Source organism: Lissotriton vulgaris, chromosome 2_2 (assembly GCF_964263255.1).
Source record: "Lissotriton vulgaris chromosome 2_2, aLisVul1.2, whole genome shotgun sequence".
NCBI classification, from domain to species: Eukaryota; Metazoa; Chordata; class Amphibia; order Caudata; family Salamandridae; genus Lissotriton; species Lissotriton vulgaris.
This window is the reverse complement of record NC_141688.1, coordinates 323,757,266-323,780,419: the sequence shown is the minus strand read 5'-3', so window position 1 is coordinate 323,780,419 and position 23,154 is coordinate 323,757,266. Positions and strand designations below refer to the sequence as shown.

Sequence of the window (23,154 nt, the reverse complement as noted above, 5' to 3'; positions counted from 1 at the left end):
GAACTCTGCGACTCTCTTGCCTCGTTCTTCCACCGCAAGATTGCCGACATCCACAACAGCTTCGACGCACCATCCACGCCATCCACCGTCAAACCTACGCCCCCCACCGCCACCCTCCACACCCCACCGCCACCCTCTGCACCTGGACCACGGTGACCACCGAAGACACAGCCCGCACAATGAGCACCATCCACTCCGGATCTCCAACGGACCCCTGCCCCCACCACGTCTTCAACAAGGCCGAATCCACCATCGCATCCCAACTCCGGAACATCATCAACACCTCCTTCAACACCGCCACCTTCCCAGAGAGCTGGAAGCATGCCGAGCTCAGCGCCCTTCTAAAGAAACCAATGGCGGACCCCACCGACCTCAAGAACTTCCGCCCCATCTCGCTCCTCCCTTTTCCGGCCAAGGTTATCAAGAACACCGTCAACAGACAGCTTGCCGCCTTCCTCGAGCCGAACGGATCCCTGGACCCCTCGCAGTCCGGGTTCAGAACCAACCACAGCACCGAGACCGCCCTCATTGCAGCCACCGACGACATCCGAGCACTGCTCGACAACGGGGAGACAGCGGCACTCATCCTCCTGGACCTCTCTGCAGCGTTCGACACTGTCTGCCACCGCACCCTAGCGCAACGCCTAAGCAACATCGGTATCCAAGAGAAGGTACTGGAGTGGATCACCTCGTTCCTCACCGGAAGAACACAGAGTCCGCCTCCCCCCGTTTCGATCCGATGCCACCGAAGTCATCTCCGGCGTCTCGCAAGGATCATCACTCAGCCCCACCCCTCAACGTCTACATGAGACCTCTCGCAGCCATGGCACGCCAGCCCAACCTCAACATCATCTCCTACGCCGACGACACACAGCTGATCCTCTCCCTCACCAGAGACCCCGACACCGCCAGAACTAGCCTATATGAAGGGATGAAAGACGTCGCCGAATGGATGAAGAACAGCCGCCTGAAACTGAACTCAGACAAGACGGAAGTCCTCATCCTGGGATCTTCGCCCTCTGCCTGGGACGACTCCTGGTGGCCCCCCGCCCTTGGCACCACTCCCAAACCAACAGACCACGCACGCAACCTGGGCTTCATCCTGGACTCCTCCCTCTCGATGACCAGACAAGTCAACACCGTCTCCTCATCGTGCTTCAACACCCTCCGCATGCTCCGCAAGACCTTCCGCTGGATCCCGACCGAAACCAGGAAGACAGTCACCCAGGCACTCGTCACCAGCCGACTGGATTACGGAAACACACTCTACGCCGAAACCACAGCCAAGCTACAGAAAAGACTCAAACGCCTCCGCCCGACTCATCCTGGACATCCCCCGACGCAACCACATCTTTGGCCACCTGAGGGACCTGCACTGGCTATCGTCAGCAAGAGGATCACGTTCAGGCTCCTCACCCACGCACACAAGTCTCTCCACGACTTGGGCCCCAAGTACCTCAACGACCGCCTGACCTTCTACACACCCACCCGTCAGCTACGCTCCACTAGCCTCGCCCTCGCCGCCGTACCATGCATCCGAAGAGCCACCGCCGGAGGCAGATCCTTCTCCTTCCTGGCGGCCAAGACATGGAACTCCCTCCCCATCCACCTTCGGCTGACCCAGGACCATCTCGCCTTCAGGAAACAACTCAAGACCTGGCTGTTCGAGCAATGGCAGACCCCTTCCCCAAGCGCCTTGAGACCCTTCCGGGTGAGTAGTGCGCTATACAAATGCTATGATTGATTGATTGAGTGATACTTCGAAGACTCTTCCAGGACAACAAGGTGCAATCATCCGGACCCAACACTAGGCGGCGATCTATGCACAAGATATGAATGTCAGCAGCCCTACATGTCAAGAACAGATGCATACTGGTAAGTAGCATATTCCTTCTCCCTCGGGCAGCCCATGACAAATTCTGGTGACCACTCCCTTTCAACTGTGAAAATGTCCTAGTTGAATGACAAGTTCTCCCAAAAGAGAACATTAATTTATTATGGTATGTCCCCCTCTGTTTGATTTGCATTTGGTCTATTCAGTGTGGGCCACTTACTCTCGTCTATGGTGCTTTCACCTAGATATACCTAATCAATGCTACTGCCACCAGACAATCCATGAGGCTCTACCGAACTATTGTGACTTCTGCCGCCTTATCCAGCATTGTCCGAGCCCACTCCCCATTCAGAAGCTGTGTCCTCCGTATCCATGTCATGTTTGATTTTAAGTCCAGCCACCTTCTTGTTTTTTTAATTGAGGCGTTGACTGTTTTGGTTTATCTTCTTTTTTTCTTATAAAGTCAGAAGAACGTTGAGACCTTCGGTTTCTCTACTCCTCTGATCTGAACTCTGATCGTTCAACTCTCTCCGAATATTTTTTCGGATGACTTCTGAAAGGAACGAGATGAACGCGTATCAGTATCCTGATTACGCATATTATCATGACTACGCAAATTACAGCGTTTCTCGATGGAATCCTGCTGGTGAGATCCACCCCGTGTTTTAGTCTGTTCTTTATTTTTCTTATTTTTCCACTTCTTCTTAGTAGAATATTCTGATGCCTGCTTTGAGTTATCCTTTTCAGAATTACTCTTAATTTGTAGTTTGCTAGGTCTAGCTCCCAAATTATCTGCCTATTGCTGCATGTCAAGTCAAGTCAAGTCAAGACATTTATATAGCGCACTACATACCCAGAGGGTTTCAAGGCGCTTAGGAAGGGGAGGTGGATTATTTGTCAAATATCCACGTTTTAAGCTGTTTTCTGAACGCTAGGTGATTCTGGGTGAGGCGAAGGTAAGCGGGGAGTGAGTTCCATGTTTTGGCAGCCAGGTATGAGAAGGATCTGCCGCCCATGGTGGTCTTGTTGATGCGAGGTACAGTGGCGAGGGCTTGGCTGGAAGAGCGAAGTTGGCGGGAGGGGGTGTAGAAGGACAGTCGAGAGTTGAGGCAATCTGGTCCGATGTTGTAGAGTGATTTGTGTGCGTGGGTAAGCAGTCGGAAAGTGATCCTCTTATTGACGGGTAGCCAGTGGAGGTCTTTAAGGTGACCAGAGATGTGTTCGTTGCGTGGGATGTCTAATATGAGCCTGGCTGAGGCGTTTTGGATTCGTTGTAGTTTCTTCTGGAGTTTAGCGGTGGTACCTGCGTAGAGGGTGTTTCCGTAGTCCAGACGGCTCGTGACTAGAGCGTGGGTGACTGTTTTCCTTGTTTCGGAGGGGATCCAGCGAAATGTTTTTCTGAGCATGCGAAGAATGTTAAAGCAGGAAGAGGATACGGCGCTGACTTGTCTGTTCATTGAGAGTGAAGAATCCAGGATGACGCCAAGGTTCCGTGCGTGGTCTGTCGGGATGGGTCCATTTCCGAGGGCTTCCGGCCACCAGGAGTCGTCCCATGCAGAGGGGGATTTACCTAAGATGAGGACTTCTGTTTTGTCTGAGTTCAGTTTCAGACGGCTTTGTTTCATCCATTCGGCGACTTCTTTCATTCCTTCGTGTAGGTTAGTTTTAGCGGTGCTGGGGTCCTTGGTGAGAGATAGGATCAGTTGAGTGTCATCCGCGTAGGAGATGATGTTGAGGTTGTGTTGGCGGGCGATGGCCGCGAGGGGGCTCATGTATACGTTGAAGAGGGTGGGGCTGAGTGAGGATCCTTGTGGTACGCCGCAGATGACTTCAGTGGCCTCTGACTTGAATGGTGGAAGGCGGACTCTCTGGGTTCTTCCGGTGAGGAACGAGGTGATCCATTCCAGTGCCTTTCCTTGGATTCCGATGTTTCTGAGGCGTTGTAAAAGGGTGCTGTGGCAGACTGTGTCGAAGGCTGCAGAGAGGTCGAGGAGGATGAGGGCGACTGTGTCTCCATTGTCCAGTAGAGTTCGAATGTCGTCTGTTGCTGCGATGAGGGCGGTCTCAGTGCTGTGTTTGGCTCGGAAGCCGGATTGTGAGGGGTCGAGTGATTTGTTGGCTTCGAGGAAGGCGGCGAGCTGGTTGTTGACAGCTTTCTCGATGACTTTGGCCGGGAATGGAAGAAGCGAGATGGGGCGGTAGTTTTTGAGTTCGGTGGGGTCTGCTGTTGGTTTTTTCAGAAGGGCGGTGAGTTCAGCGTGTTTCCAAACTTCTGGGAAGGTAGCGGAGTTGAAGGAGCAGTTGATGACGTCTCGGAGGTGCGGAGCTATGACTGAGTCAGCTTTGTTGAAGATGTGGTGGGGGCATGGGTCTGTGGGGGATCCAGAGTGGATGGAATTCATCAGGCGGATGGTGTCCTCAGTGGAGATTGGGTTCCAGGCGCTAATGGTGTTAACGGGGGGAAGATGGTCAGTTGATGGTAGGGTGGGTTGGTCTCCGGGTTGGTTGTCAAAGCTGTTGTGGATGTCAGCAATCTTGTTGTGGAAAAAAGAGGCTAGGGAATCGCAGAGGGTTTGAGAGGGGGTGATGTCGTTGGAGTTGGCCGAGGGGTTGGAAAATTCCTTGACGATGTTGAACAGTTCCTTGCTGTTGTGGGCGTTGTTGTCAAGTCGATCTTTGAATGCTGTTTTCTTGGCTTTTCGGATCAGTTGGTGGTGAGTGCGGGTGGCGCTTTTGAAGGCGTCCTTGTTGCTGGTGGATGGGTCTTTTTTCCAGGCCTTTTCAAGGGAGCGGCACAGTTTCTTGGATTTCTTGAGGTCGTCGTTGAACCATGAGGCCTTCTTGGTGCCAAGTTTGTGTTGACGTTTTTTCAGTGGTGCTAAGGTGTCGGCGGTGTTGGATAACCAAAGGGTGAGGTTGGAGGCGGCTTCGTTGGCGTTAGAAGAGAGGGCTGGGGAGGTTTGAAGGAGTGATGTGGAGATCTGCTCTGTGGTGATTTTGTTCCAGTTTCTTTGTAGAGTTGGTTGGAGGTGGATGATGGGTTTCGGCTTGTTGTAGGTGAAGTGAACGCAGCTGTGGTCAGTCCAGAGGAGATCTGTAGTGTGTGTTCTGGTATGCACTGCAGTAAAGACTGTACCCCAAGTGAAGCAGTCTTCCACCGGGGGAGCCATCCCCATTGGCAAGAATATTATTAGAATTCTTTGTTGTTCCTGATTTCCCATATGGGGAAACACCGCTTCACACTGATTTGATTTTTGTGCAATCCAGAATGGAGTTTCCTCCTGTTTGATGGGAGTTGTACGCATGACTGCATTTATTGTTTGTGTATTAATTCCATGTGTATCCAATCGTGGTTGTGCAGATTAAGCAGCCCTTGCAGGATTTATATTCATTGTTCTCATGATAAATTGTGTTAAACAGCTATATGTTTTAACCAGATCTGTATATAGCATACGTAGGTCTGGAGCTGTCAGGTTTTCTATATCTGGGTAAGGTGCGTAACCGGCCGAGTTGAACGTTGTATGTGGTAGGGTGCCTTCAAACCAATGTTGAAGTTCTTGGCACGTTAGTAGTATTTCTAGTGCTTCATAAACTATGTATTTGTTAGGAGCTGCAGTGTATGTGTGGAAAAAGATTTGAAGTTGTATTTGTAGCTGATAGTCCGAAATCAAACAAACAGAGCTGCAGTCACTACTCCCATTACTGGCAGCAGAGCCCAGTCTGTCCTGATTGGTGCAAGCTGCTCTTCTTTGGTGCTCTTGAATGCTGACTCGTCCGCTTCTGTCCTAATCTTTGCACAGACTCTTTTTCTTCACTAATTAATACTAACCTGTTAGCTCATCTGTGTCTCATCCTCAGGTTTGTGATGACTGCATCGTCTTGCGCAGTAACATTGGGACAGTATACGAGCGCTGGTGGTACGAGAAGCTTATAAACATGACCTACTGCCCGAAAACCAAAGTGCTCTGCCTGTGGAGGCGAAATGGACAAGAGACTCAACTCAACAAGTTCTACACAAAGAAAGTAAGACCGGTGGACTGGGTCTGTCTATAAAGTACTCGTCGTATGGTGAGAAGGAAGCCGAGTGTGTGAAGGAGAGCAGAGTACTAGAGGCCGAGTGTAATGGAGCCCAAGGAAGTCTGTCTATAAAGTACTGTTCATGTGGTGAGAAGGAAGCATAGTGTGGAGGTGAGTGCAGAGTACCAGAGGCTGAGTGTGGTGGAGTCAGTGGGGTCAGTCTATAAAGTAATAGTCATGGTGAGAAGGAAGCAGCATGTGGGGGTGAGTGCAGAGTACCAGAGGCTGTCTGGTGGGTCCGAAGGGTTTGTCTATAAAGTACTAGTGATATGGTGTGAAGGAAGCAGTGTGTGTGAATGAGAGCATAGTACTAGAAACAGAGTGTGGTGGAGTCCGAGGGGGTCTGTCTATACAGTACTAGTCAGTGGAAGAATAGAGGTTGAGTGTTGAATGGTTAATGTTGGTGCCAGTGTTCCATGCATTTAGTGAGCCCAATGCTGAATGTATGTGCTGTGTTTGCACTCTACCAATACCCCCACACACATGCAAATGAAGCAGCCGGTCTGGTGTGTCTTGAGTCCAAGGCATGAACGCTCAGAATGTGAGGGATATGTAGTGGTTCAAGCCTGAAAAGTCATGCAAGCAATGAGCCTAAAGCCCAGTGGAGCTCTCAAGGCGTGGAAGTAGTGTCACGTGTGGTTATATGTAGGTGCGCTCAACGGGTGAGGGATATAATCACTAAGTACCAAAAGTATGGTGAAGGCAAGCAAGTATGTGGACGAGAAGGGTGGTGTCTGGAGGGAAGAATGTGCAAGCAGGTAGACACCGGGTCTGCAGGGTAGGGCTGGTACTCGCTGTGTGAAACTCATTAATAGTGGACTTTAATGGTGTGGTTTGGGGAGGGTTGACATTGGATAAATGTGATGTTCTGGTCACAGCCTGTGTTGGGGAGATGGGATGAGGGAAAGATGTGACAGATGTTGACTTTACAGCTGTTAGGAGTAACTAAGCAAAGGATTGTTCCTTCTCTTGTTTTCCCAAAGTGCCGAGAGCTGTACTACTGTGTGAAGGACAGCATGGAGCGAGCTGCAGCGCGACAGCAAAGCATTAAACCAGGTGAGGACTGCGCCTGCAGTGATCTGAACCGCTCTACTGTCACAAGCTCCTCACTCGCTCAGTTTCCCCTCTCTCTTTCTGGCCTTCAGTTACTGTGCACATCTTGACAGTGCAATGTCTGACATAATAAGACTCCTCTCCAGCCCCTCACTTCACACTTTAAATAATATGTTATCTGATAGACACTTCTAACTGCAGATTCCTTAACTTTGCATTTCCCAGGCAAGGAATCTGCAGCTAGATGGATTCTCTACCAGATAATGGGTAACCAAAGGTAAGCAACTTGTTCTTCTGATCCGTTCCCAGCTTGGACCAGCCTGTTGAATCATAGCAGCATGGCGAAGGCATTTCACCTTCTGGACTTCTCTAAATAGACAGCTTTTATTTTTATTGCACATAGATACGCACTGGAATAATGCATCTCCTAAATCAAACTGAAGAAGCTTGTAACTGCAGCATCTCCTCCCCAAGCCCCTTTAGTGCATCACTCCACAGTATCTGCAGTCACACTCGGTCCTTTGCACTGTGGAGAGGATGCTTCTTGTACATCTTTTTGTGGTCGCTGTCCGATAGCTCGCGTGTCTTCTGGTATAGACCAACTCTTGTAAAGACAAATTTAGCACCATATTGTATGAGAATGGACAGAGAACATGCAAGTCCGGAGGCAGACAATATCCATGAGCAAGACAGACAAACATACAGGAAGACTGTAAAGGCGAAGCTTTAGATGGCCATTCGTAATTTGGGAAGGGCGGTCCTGAAGGACCCCAAGGCGCAATCCAAGGCCAGGACCACCGTTCTTTGGTGCCTGGAGATAAAGAATATGACAAAGACACACATTGACTAGGCGAGTGCTTGTTCTGTTCTTCATAGTCCTTAGTTTTCTCTCGCTTGTTTCATGGGTTCAAAAGATTTAGGTAATTAAGAACCATATTAATTCCTAAACAGGGTGACAGTAATTTATGGGAGAAAGCAGAACAGCAACAAACTTCTAGTGTTTTTAACTGAGTTTTGAAAATAATTTTGATAAATCATGATTGTTCGACCACTCAACAACAAATCACACACAAAATCTGAATTTTCAACTGAGGAGCATTGCCAAGTCCTGATATGTCAACATTTCTCCTCTTCCTGCTAGCACACCCACAGTTGTCTGTAATAGTAGAGACCTCTGCATTTCAACATTAATCCGAGCACCGTTATGAATTAGCAGTGGCCTCCCCGCTATCATGCCGCTGGTTTCACTGTAGTACAGCACGCATGTTGCCACACCACTCATGAAGATGACCTGACTTACCTACACGCTAGTTATTGTATTGTATGTTGGATTTATATAGCGCTTATAACCCAGGGGTCTCTAAGCGCTTGCCTTAGGAACCCGTCCTGGCTTTTTCCCTGTGAGATAGCCCCTACAGGGCATCCCCAAGGTGAAAGCCAGGCATCCCGCCGCGGGGGGCCGTTGTGGAGATTAAGCAAGCTTAATGCCCAGAGTTGCAAAGTGTGAACCCATGATTAGGTCAGGCACCGAAGCGAGAATTATCGAGTCCGTGGACATTTGAGCTCAAGACCCTGCCGCGTCGGGAATTGAACCCTGGTCCCGGGTCTGACCTCTGCTTCAGGGTATGCCTGCTCTAACCAGTGAGCCACACTTCTCCACTTGGGAATGACATCTAGCCCTGAAGACTCCCATCCTTCCCTCCCCTTGGGCTACACTACACTCAGCCTCTGGAACTCTGCTCTCACCCCCACACTCTGCTCCCTTCTCACCATATGACAGACCCCAAGGACTCCACCACAGTCAGCCTCTAGTACTCTGCACAGGACAGAAAAATACAAGTTGTGTGGCACACTACGCTAAGCACAGATTTTTAGCTTATGTGTTTTTTAAGCCATGCCCTTAATTTCATAGGCCACGCCTCTTTGAGAGACCCCCCCACTTGTTTCATCTCACTAAAAGCCCTGGAAATAACATAACATAATGTGTTATTTGTAAAGCGCACGTTGGCCCCGAATGGAGCTGAAAAACAGATGTTTTTTGTTACCCAATTCAATGGTACTCATTTTATCGACCTCCGATGGATGAAAGGCTGTGTGAACCCACCAGGATTTGAACCTGAGGTCAAACAGATGCCTCTGCAGTGGATGCATTAGCCCACTGAACCACCAGACCCAACTACTTAGCACCAGACCCGGCTAAAGAAATGAACCTGAGTTTCCTCACGGTGACATGCTTCATCATCGGGGTCATTCCAGTTCTCTACGAAAAGGGGCGTGCTACGACTTGCGAACTACGTAGGAGCACTGTTAAGGTGAAGGACTATGTGTGGTGTGAGAAGAGTGGAGTGGATGTGTGTGTGAGTGTTAAAAATACCGTGCTAGTGGGCCTCAATGTTTTATTCTGCTCCTAGACCGGTATGTTAAAAGTGGGGTTTATACTGTGTACCAACCAGTGATGTGGGTAGGTTCAGTATATGGTCAACATGTTTCACGCTACCCCTAGCGTTTCGTCAGGACCATACAGGGACCAGCCCTGTATAATGCCACTCCTAAAAAAACCTAGATTTAGGATTTGAAGAATATATTAGTGCAAAGAATATTTACAGTGAATGACGCTGTTCCACTTGGTACACGCGCAGATGTATTGTTCAATGGTGAACATTTGTTGGTGCTTAATGGCACATCATGGTCTCTTAGGGGGGGCGGTATCGCCTCGATGGAAACAATGTTCCTAGTCAGCAATGCCGCGTGGTATTACCTAGCTGCTTCCCCTTGGGCCGCATCTTGAAATCCTAAATCTAGGTTTTTTAGGAGTGGCAATATACAGGGCTGGTCCCTGTATGGTCCTGACGAAACGCTAGGGGTAGCGTGAAACATGTTGACCATATACTGAACCTACCCACATCACTGGTTGGTACACAGTATAAACCCCACTTTTAACATACCGGTCTAGGAGCAGAATAAAACATTGAGGCCCACTAGACCGGTATTTTTAACACTCACACACACATCCACTCCACTCTTCTCACACCACACATAGTCCTTCACCTTAACAGTGCTCCTACGTAGTTCGCAAGTCGTAGCACGCCCCTTTTCGTAGAGAACTGGGATGACCCCGATGATGAAGCATGTCACTGTGAGGAAACTCCGGTGAGTGAGGGGAAAACAAGAAAGAACATTTTTTCTTTCTTAAAAGCTACACCAACATACTTTTGTTAGGTAGCCTTCACACAAGACAGGTCCCCGAACCCAGATATTGGCTTCCTTTTTACATGTATTCTTAGGAGGACGACCTGATCTTTAGAACCTCCTTCTCCCTCCTCTTTTGGCACGATAAAGAAATGAACCATCAGCCTGGATCGAGGTCGCCCAGCTTAGTTAATTGCAAATGTTTCAACTGCGGGCACACCCTACGATCAGCCATGAGAGGCATGGCTGGGTTACGCACAACAGACATATTGTCAGAGAATATGCAGGCCATGTGGCCCTTCACCTTCACCAGTACCAGGCCACATCGTCCTTCTCACTGTGTCGTCTTCAATTTTTGGGTGTTGCGCAGGCGGACACCCTATGGTGTTCAGCAAAAATGGAAGTCCAATATCTACCTCTGTTGTGGTAGGAGGTTGAAATGGGTTGGAGTGGGGCCAATGATGCTTGTATTGAGCCACATCCAGCGTGCACAACCTTACCCTGAGTGAAGGGAAGCGTCAGAAGCCACGCCACTTTCAGCTGTCGTCCCATCCAGGCCTGTCTGATCAGGCTAGACTGCTGCAGGGGGAGGAATTTTCTGGTCAATGGAAATGGAATGGGCGCAAACCGATTTAAGAATTTAGGAAGGACCACCATATGGCTGCAGCTTTTCTGCTGGTTCTCGACAGCAGGAGCCTAATCCATGTAGTCATGCATTCCTCCAAACACGGAAGGTGGAGACTGTCGATATTTCAAGGGACCCAGATGCCTAAATACTTCACTTCTGCCTGTGCCAAGCTCAGGGGAACTCAATTTGAATTTACTGGTGGCTGGAGTCAGAGGGAAAGTTGTAGGTTTAGACCAGTTAATCAATATTGCAGTCAGTTTGCCAAACATAATAAATTCTTAGATCAAAGGCAGTGTGTTCATTTACAAGTTGCAGATGTATAGAGTGAAGTTCTCCACATAGAGCTACACCACCAGTCGCCTGGCCCTGTAATGGAGACCCCTCTCAAAGTGGTGTTGGTGAAATATTGAGGTAGTTGTTCCATTGCAGTCACAAATGGGAGCGGAGACGGAGGGAGCCATGCCTCTTACCCCTGCTAATTGAAAAATAAACAAGAGGTCTCTCCATTAACTTGCACACAAGCAACGGGTAGTTCATGGAGCAGTTTTATCCTCTAGAGACTATAGCATCAAAATTCTTGAAAACAGCTTCATTCACAAATAAAGAAATGCTGCTACCATATTTCTGTGCATCAAGTGGATGTGAAATGCATCTTGCAGAGTTACACCAGAATAAAAACTTCCCACTGACCTTACTGCAGAGGGCTCATTAAGACGTACTCCTGCGTTTACATCTTTTATACTGATGGTAAACTTTCTACCCGACTGTCCCATGGTCTGATCTTCTCGGGGGTAGAAGTTGCCAACTTGGACACTTAGCCCTTAGACCCTAAGATTGATATTAAGGGTGAAGAATTCAACCCTTTCCCTGAGATTCAAGGACGATGGGAGACCTTCTGCTCGTGCCCTGATCTCTAAGAGGCTAACTCCAGTTAGATTAAATTCATGTTAGTCAGCCAGCAAGTTGATCCTTCTCTTGAAGAAAATAATGCAAAGCTTGGTAATCACCTTGTTAAGAAGGGGTTGGTGGAGAACACAAACTTAGGCATTCACTCAAGGAGCTACCGGTTATTCAGAAGAGTGCATCCCTTTTTCTTCAAAGGGCCGTCGATGTCAAGATGCACAGAAGACCCTGGATTATCCAGACCGAATGTAGTAAAACTCATTGTGTATTTATATGGACTTGGTGGGGGTATGGGCTTTCTGCGTGTTGCATTGCCCATTTGGACTAGGTCACCCTACTGACTGCAGTATCATTCATTCAGTGACTACATGGACTGGGGGGCCACCCTACTAACTGCAGTGTCATTCATCATGTAACTGAGTGGGCGGAAGGTGCAACCTACAGACTTCAGTGTCTTTCGTCATGTAACTGGATCCCGGAGGGTCACCCTTATTACTGCAGTGCTATACATCATGTAACTATAGTGACTGGGGGTGACCCTACTGACTGCCGTGCTGTTCATCATGTAACTATAGGGACTGCTGGGTCACCCTACTGACTGCAGTGTCCTTCATTCTGAAGCTATATGGACTGGGTAGGGGGGTCACACTACTGACTGCAGTGGCATCATCCTGGTTCCAAATTTCTACTCCCCTCTGGTCCTGCAACATGATGGGTTCTCGCCTTGGATTCCTGAATCTGGATGTGTGCTCATCTTGGATTCTTAGCTCCAGATGGTTACTCCCCGCGGATTCCTGGATCCCCCTTGGGTTCCTGGTTCCGGGTGAGTTCTCCCTTTGGATTACTAGATCCAGGTGGGCACTCCCCGTGGATTCCTGGTTCCGGATTGGTACTCCCCTTGGAATCCGGGATCCGGATGAGTTCTCTCTGTGGTTTCCTGGATCTGGATAGTTACTTCCCATGGATTCCTGAATCCAGGTGGGTACTCCCCTTGGATTCCTGGATCCAGATTATTATTATTCCCTGTGGATTCCTGGATCCAGATGGGTGATCCCCCTGTGCTCCTGGATCCTGATGGGTAGTCACCTTGGATTCCTGCATATGGATGTGTACTCCCCTTGGATTACCGAATCTGAGTCTGTACTCCCCTTGGAGTCCTCAAACCGGATGGGTACTCCCCTGGGCTCCTAGATCCAGATAGGTACTCCCCATGGATTCCTGCATCTGGATCTGTACTCACCTTGCATTCCTAGCTCCTGATGGTTACTCCCCGTGGATTCCTGGATCCCCCTTGGGTTCCTGGATTCGGGTGAGTACTCCCTTTGGATTCCTAGATCCAGGTTGGCACTCCCCGTGGATTCCTGGTTCCGGGTTGGTTCTCTCTGTGGATTACTAGATCCGGATGGGTACGCCCCGTGGATTCCTGGTTCCGGATGGGTACTCCCCGTGGATTCCTGAGTCCAGATGGGTACTTATCGTGGATTCCTGGATCCGGATGGTTGTTCCTTGTGGATTCCTGGATCCGAATGGATACTCTTTGGGTTCCTGGATCCGGATGTGTACTTCCCATAGATTCCTGGATCTGGACGGGTCCTCCTCCTGGGTCACTGTATGCAGGCGAGTAATCACCTTGGGTTCTTGGATCCGAACTAGTACTGCCCCTGTGTTCCTGGATCCGGACGGTTACTCACCTTGGGTTCCTGGATCCGAATAGTTGCTCACCTTGGATTGCTGGATCAGGAAAGGGTACTCCCCTCGGCTCCGGGATCCAAATTGGTACTCCCCTTGGATTCCTGGATCTGCATAGTTACTCGCCTTGAGTTCCTGGATCCAAATGGATACTCTTCTCTAGTCCTGGATCCGGATAGGTACTCCCCTCGGCTGCTAGATCCACATGGGTATTCCCCTTGGATATATGGATGGGTATCCCCTTTGGGTTCCTGGATCTGGGTGAGTACTCCCCTTGGATTCTTACAGCCGGAGGGGTACTCTGGTCGGCTCCTAGTTCTGGATGGATACTCTCATTTGATTCCTAGATCCAGGTGGGCACTCCCCGTGAATTCCTGGTACTGGATTGGTACTCCCCTTGGATTCCTGAATCCGGATGGGCACTCACTGCGGGTTCCTGGATCTGGATGGGTACTCCCTGTGGATTCCTAGATCCGGATAGGCACTCCCCGTGGATTCCTGGATCTGGATGGGTATCCCCCTTGGGTGCCTGGATCCTGGATCTGGATGGGTATCCCCCCTGGGTGCCTGGATCCTGTTGAGTACTCTCTTAGGATTCCTAGGTCTAGGTGGGCACTCCCCGTGGATTCCTGGTTCCGAATTGGTACACCCCTTGGATTCCTGGATCCGAATGAGCCCCTCCCTGTGAATCTGAATCAGTACTCCCAGTGAAATCCTGGATCCGGATGGTTATTCCCTTTTGGGTTCCTGAATCCAGATGTATACTCCCCTTGCATTCCTCCATCTGGGTGGTTACTCTCCTTTAGTTCTTGGATCCGGATGTGTACTCCCAATAGATTCCTGGATCTGGACCGGTCCTCCTCCTGGGTCACTGTATGCAGGCGAGTAATCCCGTTGGATTCTTGGATCCGAGCTAGTACTGTTCCTGGGTTCCTGGATCCGGATGGTTAATCACCTTGGGTTCCTGGATCCGTACAGTTACTCCCCTTGGATTCCTGGATCCAGTACTCCCCGTGGATTCCTGGATTCGGATGGATACTCCCTTTGGCTTCCTGAATCTGAATTGGTACTCTCCTTGGGTTCCTGGATCCAAATGGGTACTCCCCTTGGATTCATGGATCCAGATGGGAAACCCCCTTGGGTTTCTGGATCCGGATCTGTGCTCCCCTTGGATTCCTAGCTCCGGATAGGTACTACCTGTGAAATCCTGGATCTGGATGGGTACTCCCCTTGGATTCCTGGATCCAGATGGGAACTCCCCTTGGATTTCTGGATTCGGATCTGTGCTCCCCTTGGATTCCTAGCTCAGGATAGGTATCCCCTTCGGCTCCTGTATCCGGGTGAGTACTCACCTTTGATTCCTGGAACTGGATGGGTACTCCCCTTGGATTCCTGGGTACTCCCCTTGGATTCCCGCATCCAGATGGGTACTCCCCTTGGATTTCTGTATCCGGATCTGTGCTCCCCTTGGATTCCTAGCTCCAGGTAGGTACTACCTGTGGATTCCTGGATCCGGATGGGTATCCTCTTTGACTCCTGCATCCGGGTGAGTACTTACCTTTGATTCCTGGAACTGGATGGGTACTCCCCTTGGATTCCTGGATCCAAATGGGTACTCCCCTTGGATTTCTGGATCCAAATGGGTACTCCCCTTGGATTCCTGGATTCAGATAGATACTCCCCTTGGATTCCTGGTTCCAGATCTGGGCTCCCCTTAGATTCCTCAATCCAGATAGATACTCACCTTTGATTCCTGTATCTGGATGGGTGCTCCTCGTGGATTCCTGCATCTGGATGGGTGCTCCCCATGAGTTCCTCTATACGGATTGGTACTCCTCTTGGATCTCTGGATACAGATGGGTACTCCCCTTGGATTCCTAGAACCAGATGGGTACTCACTGCGGATTCCCAGATCTGGATGGGTACTCCCCGTGGATTCCAGGATCCGTATGGATATTCCCCGTAGATTCCTGGATCCGGATGGGCACTCCCCATGCATTACTGGATCTGGATGGGTATCCCCCTTGGGTTCCTGGATTCGGGTGAGTACTCCCCTTGGAATTCTAGATCCAGGTGGACAATCCCCATGGATTCCTGGTTCTGGATTGGCACTCCCTTTGGGTTCCTGTTTCTGGATGGGTACTCACTGCGGGTTTTTGGATCTGGATTGGAACTCTCCATGGATTCCTGGATCCGGATGGATGCTACCCGTACATTCCTGGATCCGGATGGGTACTCCCTGTGGATTCCTGATCTGGATGGGTATCCCCCTTGTGTTCCTGGATCCGGGTGAGTACTCCCTTTGGATTCCTAGATCCAGGTGGGCACTCCCAGTGAATTCTTGGTTCCGGATTGGTACTCCTCTTGGATTCCTGGATCCGGATGGGTCCTCCCTGTGAATTCCTGGATCCGGATGGGTACCCCCTGTGGATTCCTGGATCCAAATGGGTACTACCCGTGGAATCCTGGATCTGGATGGTTATTCCTTTTCGGGTTCCTGAATCCGGATGTGTTCTCCCCTTGGATTCCTCGATCTGGGTGTTTACTCTCCTTGGGTTCCTGGATCCGGATGTGTACTCCCCATAGATTCCTGGATCTGGACGGGTTCTACTCCTGGGTCACTGTATGCGGGTGAGTAATCCCCTTTGGGTTCTTGGATCAGAGCTAGTACTGCTCCTATGTTCCTGGATCCAGACGGTTACTCACCGTGGGTTCCTGCTTCTGTACAGTTACTCCCCTCGGGTTCCTGGATCCAGACGTGTACTCCCCGTGGATTCCTGGATCTGGATGGGGGTTTCTTTTGGACTTCTGGATTCAGATGGATACTCCCTTTTGGGTTCCTGGATCCAAATTGGTACTCCCCTTGGACTCCTCATTCTGGATGGGTACTCTGCTCTGCTCCTATATCCGGATGGGTACTCGCCTTGGATTCCTGGATCCAAATGGGTACTCCTCCCTGGTCCTGGATCCGGTTGGGTACTCCCCTCGGCTCCTAGATCTGGATCAGTACTCCCCTTAGATTCTTGAATCCGGATGGTTGCTTCCCTTGGATTCCTGGATCCGGATGCGTACTCACCTTGGATTCCAGGAGCCAGATGGGAACTCCCCTTGGATTTCTGGATCCGGATCTGTGCTCCCCTTGGATTCCTAGCTCCGGATAGGTACGACCTGTGGATTCCTGGATCCGGATGGGTATCCCCTTCGGGTCTTGCATCCAGGTAAGTACTCCCCTTTAATTCCTGGAACTGAGTAGGTACTCCCCTTAGATTCCTAAATCAAAATGGGTACTCCCCTTGGATCCAGATGGGTACTCCCCTTGGATTCCTGGTTCCAGATCTGGGCTCCCCTTGGATTCCTAGCTCCAGATGGGTACGGCCTGTGGATTCGTGGCACCAGATGGGTGCTCTCCATGGATTCCTGGATCCGAATGGGTACTCACCTTTGATTCCTCGATCCAGCTGGGTACTCACCTTTGATTCCTGGATCTGGATGGGTGCTCCCAGTGGATTCCTGGTTCCGGATGGGAACTCCCCGTGGATTCCTGGATCTGGATGGTTATCCCCCTTGGGTTCCTTGATCTGGGTGAGTACTCCCCTTGCATTCCTGGATCTGGATGGGTACTCCCCGTGGATTCCTGGATCCAGATGGGAACTCCCCGTGGATTCCTGGATCTTGATGGGTACTCACTGCGGGTTCCTGGATCCAGATGGGAACTCCCCGTGGATTACTGGATCTGGATGGGTATCCCCCTTGGGTTCCTGGATCCGCAGGAGTACTCCCCTTGGATTCCTAGATCTAGGTGTGCACTTCCCGTGGATTCCTGGTTCCGGATTGATACACCTCTTGGATTCCTGGATCCAGAGGAGTACTCCCTGTGAATTCCTGGATCCGGATGGTTATTCCCTTTCGGTTCCTTAATCCGGATGTGTACTCCATTTGGATTCCTCGATCTGGGTGGTTACTCTCCTTGGGTTCCTGGATCCGGATGTGTACTCCCCATAGATTCCTGGATCTGGACGGGTCCTCCTCCTGGGTCATTGTATGTGGGCGAGTAATCCCCTTGGGTTCTTGGATCAGAGCTAGTGTTCCTGGATCCGGACGGTTACTCACCTTGGGTTCCTGCATCTGTACAGTTACTCCCCTTGGGTTCCTGGATCCAGACGGTTGCTCCCTGTGGATTCCTGGATCCGGATGGGTGTTCCTCGTGGATTCCTGGATTTGGATGGATATTCCCTTTGGGTTCATGAATCCGAATTGGTAATCCCTTGGTCTTTTCATTCCAGGTGGGTACTCCCCTCTGCTCCTATATCCGGATAGGTATTCTCATTGGATTCCTGGATCCAAATAGGTACCACCTTGGGTTTCTGAATCCAAATGGGTAGTACTCTCTGGTTCTGGATCCAGATGGGTACTCCCCTTGGATTTCTGGATCCAAATGGGTACTCCCCTTGGATTCCTGGATTCAGATAGATACTCCCCTTGGATTCCTAGCTCCGGATAGGTAATACCTGTGGATTCCTGGATCCGGATGGGTATTCCCTTCAGCTCCTGCATCCGGGTGTGTGGAACAGGAGCCCATATTACCATCGATGCCCAGGCTGCTGGCGCAAGACGCCTCTTAGTTCCCATTCTGAATAATTACCAAAAATAAAGAGACGGGCGCTGGAAGCAGGAATCAAGAACAGAGTTTAATTCTCATGAGGAGAGCCTGTCATGTCAGACACGAAACAAGGTGCCATCGGGAGGTGCTCTAACAAGTGAGCTGAGACTCTGTCTTTTATACTTTACAAAACACTTGGCATTACAGTCACAGCATTGTGAAACAAAGAAAAGATAACCCCATAATCCTCGTGTCAATCCTACCCCACATGTGTTCACAATAGGGACCCTTGACCTGCTGATAAGAGAGGGGGCAATGATGCAGCTGAATGTTCCGCTGATTATTAGGATGTGTGCGCCTGATCGTAGCCCAGGGGGTGGGGAGGCCAGGATCAATAGTGGGTCCTTTGAAGAGGAGTGACTCCATACAATAAAGGGCAGTAAACAGTGTCTCCCGGCTTAGGCGATGGCCTCGGACATGTGTGGACAGTCCATCGCGGAGGGAGGGTTTTCTAACAGAGGGGTTATTCATGAAAGGAAAGGAGGTGTTGGTCAGGCGCGGCCGTGACTCCCAAGGACAGGGTCTTGCAGAGGAGGAAGGTTTATGACTTGTCCATGTGAGGGAGAAGGAGGGGGTCAGGGTGCGCGCAGGGTCAGAGTCGCACAGAGAGAGAGAGGTCTTATGACCCGTACATGAGAGAACAGGGGCAGTCAGATACAGCTGGGGGGCTATGTCAGCTGAGGCGAAGGATGCTTCTTCAAGAGGGAAATGGGGGGGGTGCCTGGGTCAAGCAGGAGGGTTGCCTTTCATAGCAGGGTCGCGCAGAGTGCTGGGTTTCATGGTCTATGCATGTGAGAGTGGGAGGGGGGTGCTCAAATGCGCACAGGAGGGAAGCCAGTGATTCTAATGAGTGGGCAAGAGGCCAAGGTGCCTAAAATGGCTGTCATGTACATATGGGCACGGGCTTTTACTGGCGGAGTGATACGGTCAATATTTCAGGGTATACGTGGTGCCTACAGGGAGGGGGACGGGAGAGGGCAAATGAACGCTGCTTATGTACATCAATTTTTCTATTTTCCACAGTCGCCCCTTTTTACATAACAGAGTTCATTTTTCTAATTGATGGGGGTATATATAGACAACAAAGTTCATTTTCCTATCCCTCCTAGTTAAGGGGCGTACATATAAACATGTGGTTGATGAAATAGCATTTGTCAATACTAACATATTGCACAAAAATCATGAACAGTTGATGTGATGGGCAGAATGCAGCACATAGGAAATTGCATTTGTCGAGTTCCTATCATTTCAAAAGCACTACATAGCATAAATGTTTCTGACTTAAAAATGTGACCAATGAACATTTTGACCAAGCAGTTGAGGGCGGAATCAGTTCAATATACAAAGTCTCTTCGTCACAGTGTCTTTTAGCAGTGAGCCATCACTGGTAGGCTCTAGTCCGTGTCCTTTCGTTGGCGCTGTTGAGCACCGGCGGTGGAGCTATAGGTCCAGCTCGGTTCTATCCTTACGCGTTGCAGGGTGCGGTCAGTCCTCTGCTGTTAGACCACAGTCCTGTTCCCTAAACAATCCGTTTAGCGGCGCCTTATGCTCGGCACCTATATTTCCGTGGCAACACCCTATTCCCACCTGAATGCCGTTCTTCCTTTTGGCGTGAAGTCACATGGAAAAGAGGGTGTGTGTTGTTCAAACAGTCGATAGGAGAGAGGAGGAGTTGGGTCAGAGTTCCTGGGACACACAAAAGAGACCAAGGGAGCAAAGGATAACAAGCAGGCAGGCCCATCAATCGGGCCCAAAGAAGGGGGGCGGAGACTCCAGGCACACGTGGGTTAGCAGACGGAGGGCTTCAGGGCAGCCCGTCAAGTTTCATTTTCCACGTTTGAAATTGCTGTCTCGTCCCGCATCTTGTTGCTCTGCAGCTCCACCTTTGGTCGAGGTCACACGTGTCTCAAGATCTGCAGCCAGGCTGTACGTCACATCCGACCCTTCTCCTTCGGTGGTCGTGAATCTTTGAATAGGTACAAAACAAGCTTTTAGAGAACTGGCAGACGAAGACATTTATGCATGTGAGTTCCTCCCTTAATCCTACGCATTTGGGAGATACGCTCATCGGTCACAGTCAGAGGTCTATTACCAAGCAGTGCATATGTCGGCATTCCTACTGAGTTCATGCCGAGTTTACTCATCGTCCTATTTATAACTCAAGTGAGGACAAACAAGATTCCCATCAACTGTGCATTTCATCATATTCAACATTTCGGAACATTTCCCTTCAAGGCTGGCTAACCTTTTCAAACCGGGCGGGGGCGCTATCATCGAGAGTCAGGTAAAACAGGGGTTTCTCGAGGGACGACAGTTACTCATGGTCATCATGTTTATATCCGGGACAGCAGCTGGGGTCTATCAAATGGGGCGGGGATGCTTCGGGCGCTCGCGCTTGGGTGCAAAAGGCAATCTGGGCATTGGGGGTCAATCTAGACGTTGGTGTTCGTCTCTGATGAACAGAAAAATAAGGTGCCATTGACATACAGTTCCCCTATAAAAGGCCAAATTGGGGGACCTTAGTCGTCTTACCTGTCCTTTCCTTCTCAGCCAATTCGAGTTCATTCATTTTTGCAGAAAGGAGAGGTAGTAATATGGCGAGATACAATCATTTTAGTTTCGGTCAATTTCGCTGAACACCTTCGCGTTCAATAAGTATCCAATCAGGCTGGTGCCAGTGAGGCACGGTTTTACCATAAAAAGGAAGAGGAAATAGGGAGACTCTCAGAGAGTGAGAGTCGTCCGCAATCTAAACGAGCCATTTGGTACACGTATGACATGTAGAGAGAGAGAGAGAGAGAGAGAGAGAGATAGAGAGAGAGAGAGAGAAAGGGAGAGAGATATAGAGAGGAAAAAGGTGGGATAGAGATAGAGAAAGACAGAGAGATGTGTACAAAAATAGGTCATTTAGTGCGTTCACAACACAGAACAGCAGGGGGTCAGGTAACGGAGAGACGCAAACAAAGGGAGAACATAAACCCCTACAGCACATACACTCGAACTCAGACAGAGGAAGACAGTACATGCATTACATATATATAAGACATTCACGACAAAACAACAGTTGGCCAACAAAATCTATTTTTTCTTTTTTTTTTATATCCTTCATGTCTTTACTATCCTATTTATCTTCGTGCTTAGTTCTTTTTACCTTTCCCTCCTTTTCCCTCTCGCTTGTTATTTCTGCGAGCGTTCTCAATTGCCAATACTTACACCTCGGTCAGTCGATCTGAAATTAACCTGGTCGCGCTATTTACCCATGGTTGGATCTTAAACCATTTTTCAGTTTCTTCCTTTGGTGGGAAGTTCTCCAGGCTGAGGCAACGGCAAGTATTGATCGGGAGAACAGTCAGACAGCTTGGCTAGATCTATGAGAGTGTGAGAAGGGGGGCAGTACATTTTGAACATCAGCATCATTTCTAACTTCCCAGACGGGTGGTGCCGTGGTAACCCTTACCCACACACTTTTCTTTGTCCTTTCCCTACCTAGTCAAACGTCTAGTTACATTATCTAACGTGTTATTTCTAGTCAATTTTCGTCATACAGTACCAGTCAAGTTTCTATGTCAGTCCATCCTCCCAGTCGCTATGTTCTAAGGAGGAACAGTCATGTTTAAGTCTACGTCTTTTAAAAAAAACTTATCGTCATAAGGACTATGCACATATTCCCTCCTTCCCTTTTTCGTCGGTGGTTTGATCATCGTTCTCCCATACTTCAGTCAATGTTCCAACGCGACCTGCAGAAGGGAGGAGAAAGAAGGGGTGGGGGGGGGCAGCATTCAAAGCACATCAGCATGCAGTAGTCCGAAAATGATTTTACCCACCACATACTCGACCTATCTCCACGTACTGCATTTCTTTACCATCTCGGCGTATACGCCCAGAGGGACCAGTAATGTCAGATAGATAATCATTGACGATCTGCGTATCTACATGAGTTACTTGGTAGCGACCCCTTTTGGTTGTGTGCGAGGGTGGCGGTCAGGTGGCATTTCTGTGGTGTCGTTTTAAAGCGTCTAAAACCCTTTTCCGGCTGCCTGTGACACATAATGTAGCTGCTAAATATCGGGTCCTTTTTAACCTTCAGCCTTCATCATACTTTCTCGTTGCTCACAGTAGGAATACATTCAAAAATCATTAATGCAACCGCTACAACTATGCGTTCCTTTTCAAAATACTTTTAATAAAAAGTGCTGGTGTATAAATACAGGCCTACAACCCAGTGAACCGGCCACGGAGCAGATTGGAACTGTACATAGGAAGAACAAAGTTGGTGGCAGTTCATTGCATAAAGTGCAGCAGTGCAATAAAATCGTATCAAACTTCCCTACAAAGCAAGCATGAGGCATGTCAAGAATTCAGTTTTTCAATTAATTCATTAATTCATTATCCAAATGCTCATTTATTATCTGAATTACACCAATTCATTTTCCATATCATAATTGGTACCCACCCTAAGTCAGTTCATTGTCCAAACATATGATCAATATCTATATTGCTTTCTTCTCTAAGCACATAATCATTATCCATTTTATCGACTTTCATTGTCCAAAAATGCACACGTATCTCAGAGCATCAAAATTTGAGCAATCCGGGTGAACAGGGAGTTTGAAAGTTTTGTTTCGTGTATCGGCGCCATTTTGGGCGAGGTCAGGCAGGTTCCAACATAGTCAGAATGTCTCCAATGACTCGTGGTTGGACCAGAACCTTCCGTTGGTAGTTCAAAAAGTTTTGCGCAATGTGGTAACAGTCTAACAATATGGACCATCAATCAAAGAGTGGGGAGGGCGGCAACAATTTTCCTACCGGGTCACTCTGGTGTTCCACCGGAACTGAACAAGTCTGTACCTTGGCTGTGTTTTAGCCATTTCCAAACTGAGGCTGGCGCTGGCAGGAGTGCGCCGATGCCGCGGTTCCCAGTGAGGGGGATGGGGGCGCCCATGCGGAGGGATCGGGGTGCCCCCCGGCTCTCATAGAATCTTCAAAGTTGAGGAGAGAAGGCATGGGGCGTGTGCCCGTCCCGGGCAAAAGACCGCTTTTCGATGTGGGCCCTCTTTAAGCAAGAGCGTTGGGGTGTCGCTGGAAGCCTCCACCTGGAGGGAGGTGGGGGAGGCTCGTTCG

At 49.5% G+C, this 23,154-nt stretch overlaps 1 protein-coding gene across 2 annotated transcripts in view; it reads left to right on the top strand.

Annotated features, from left to right (window-relative positions):
- MADD (MAP kinase activating death domain) overlaps positions 1 to 23,154 on the top strand; it is a 956,601-nt gene that overhangs the window by 640,425 nt on the left and 293,022 nt on the right. For both annotated transcript variants that reach the window (XM_086959712.1, XM_086959713.1), the window contains 2 exons: positions 5,693 to 5,857; positions 6,895 to 6,967. In XM_086959712.1, coding sequence (XP_086815838.1) covers positions 5,693 to 5,857; positions 6,895 to 6,967 — 238 coding nt within the window. The remainder of the gene's footprint in view (positions 1 to 5,692; positions 5,858 to 6,894; positions 6,968 to 23,154) is intronic.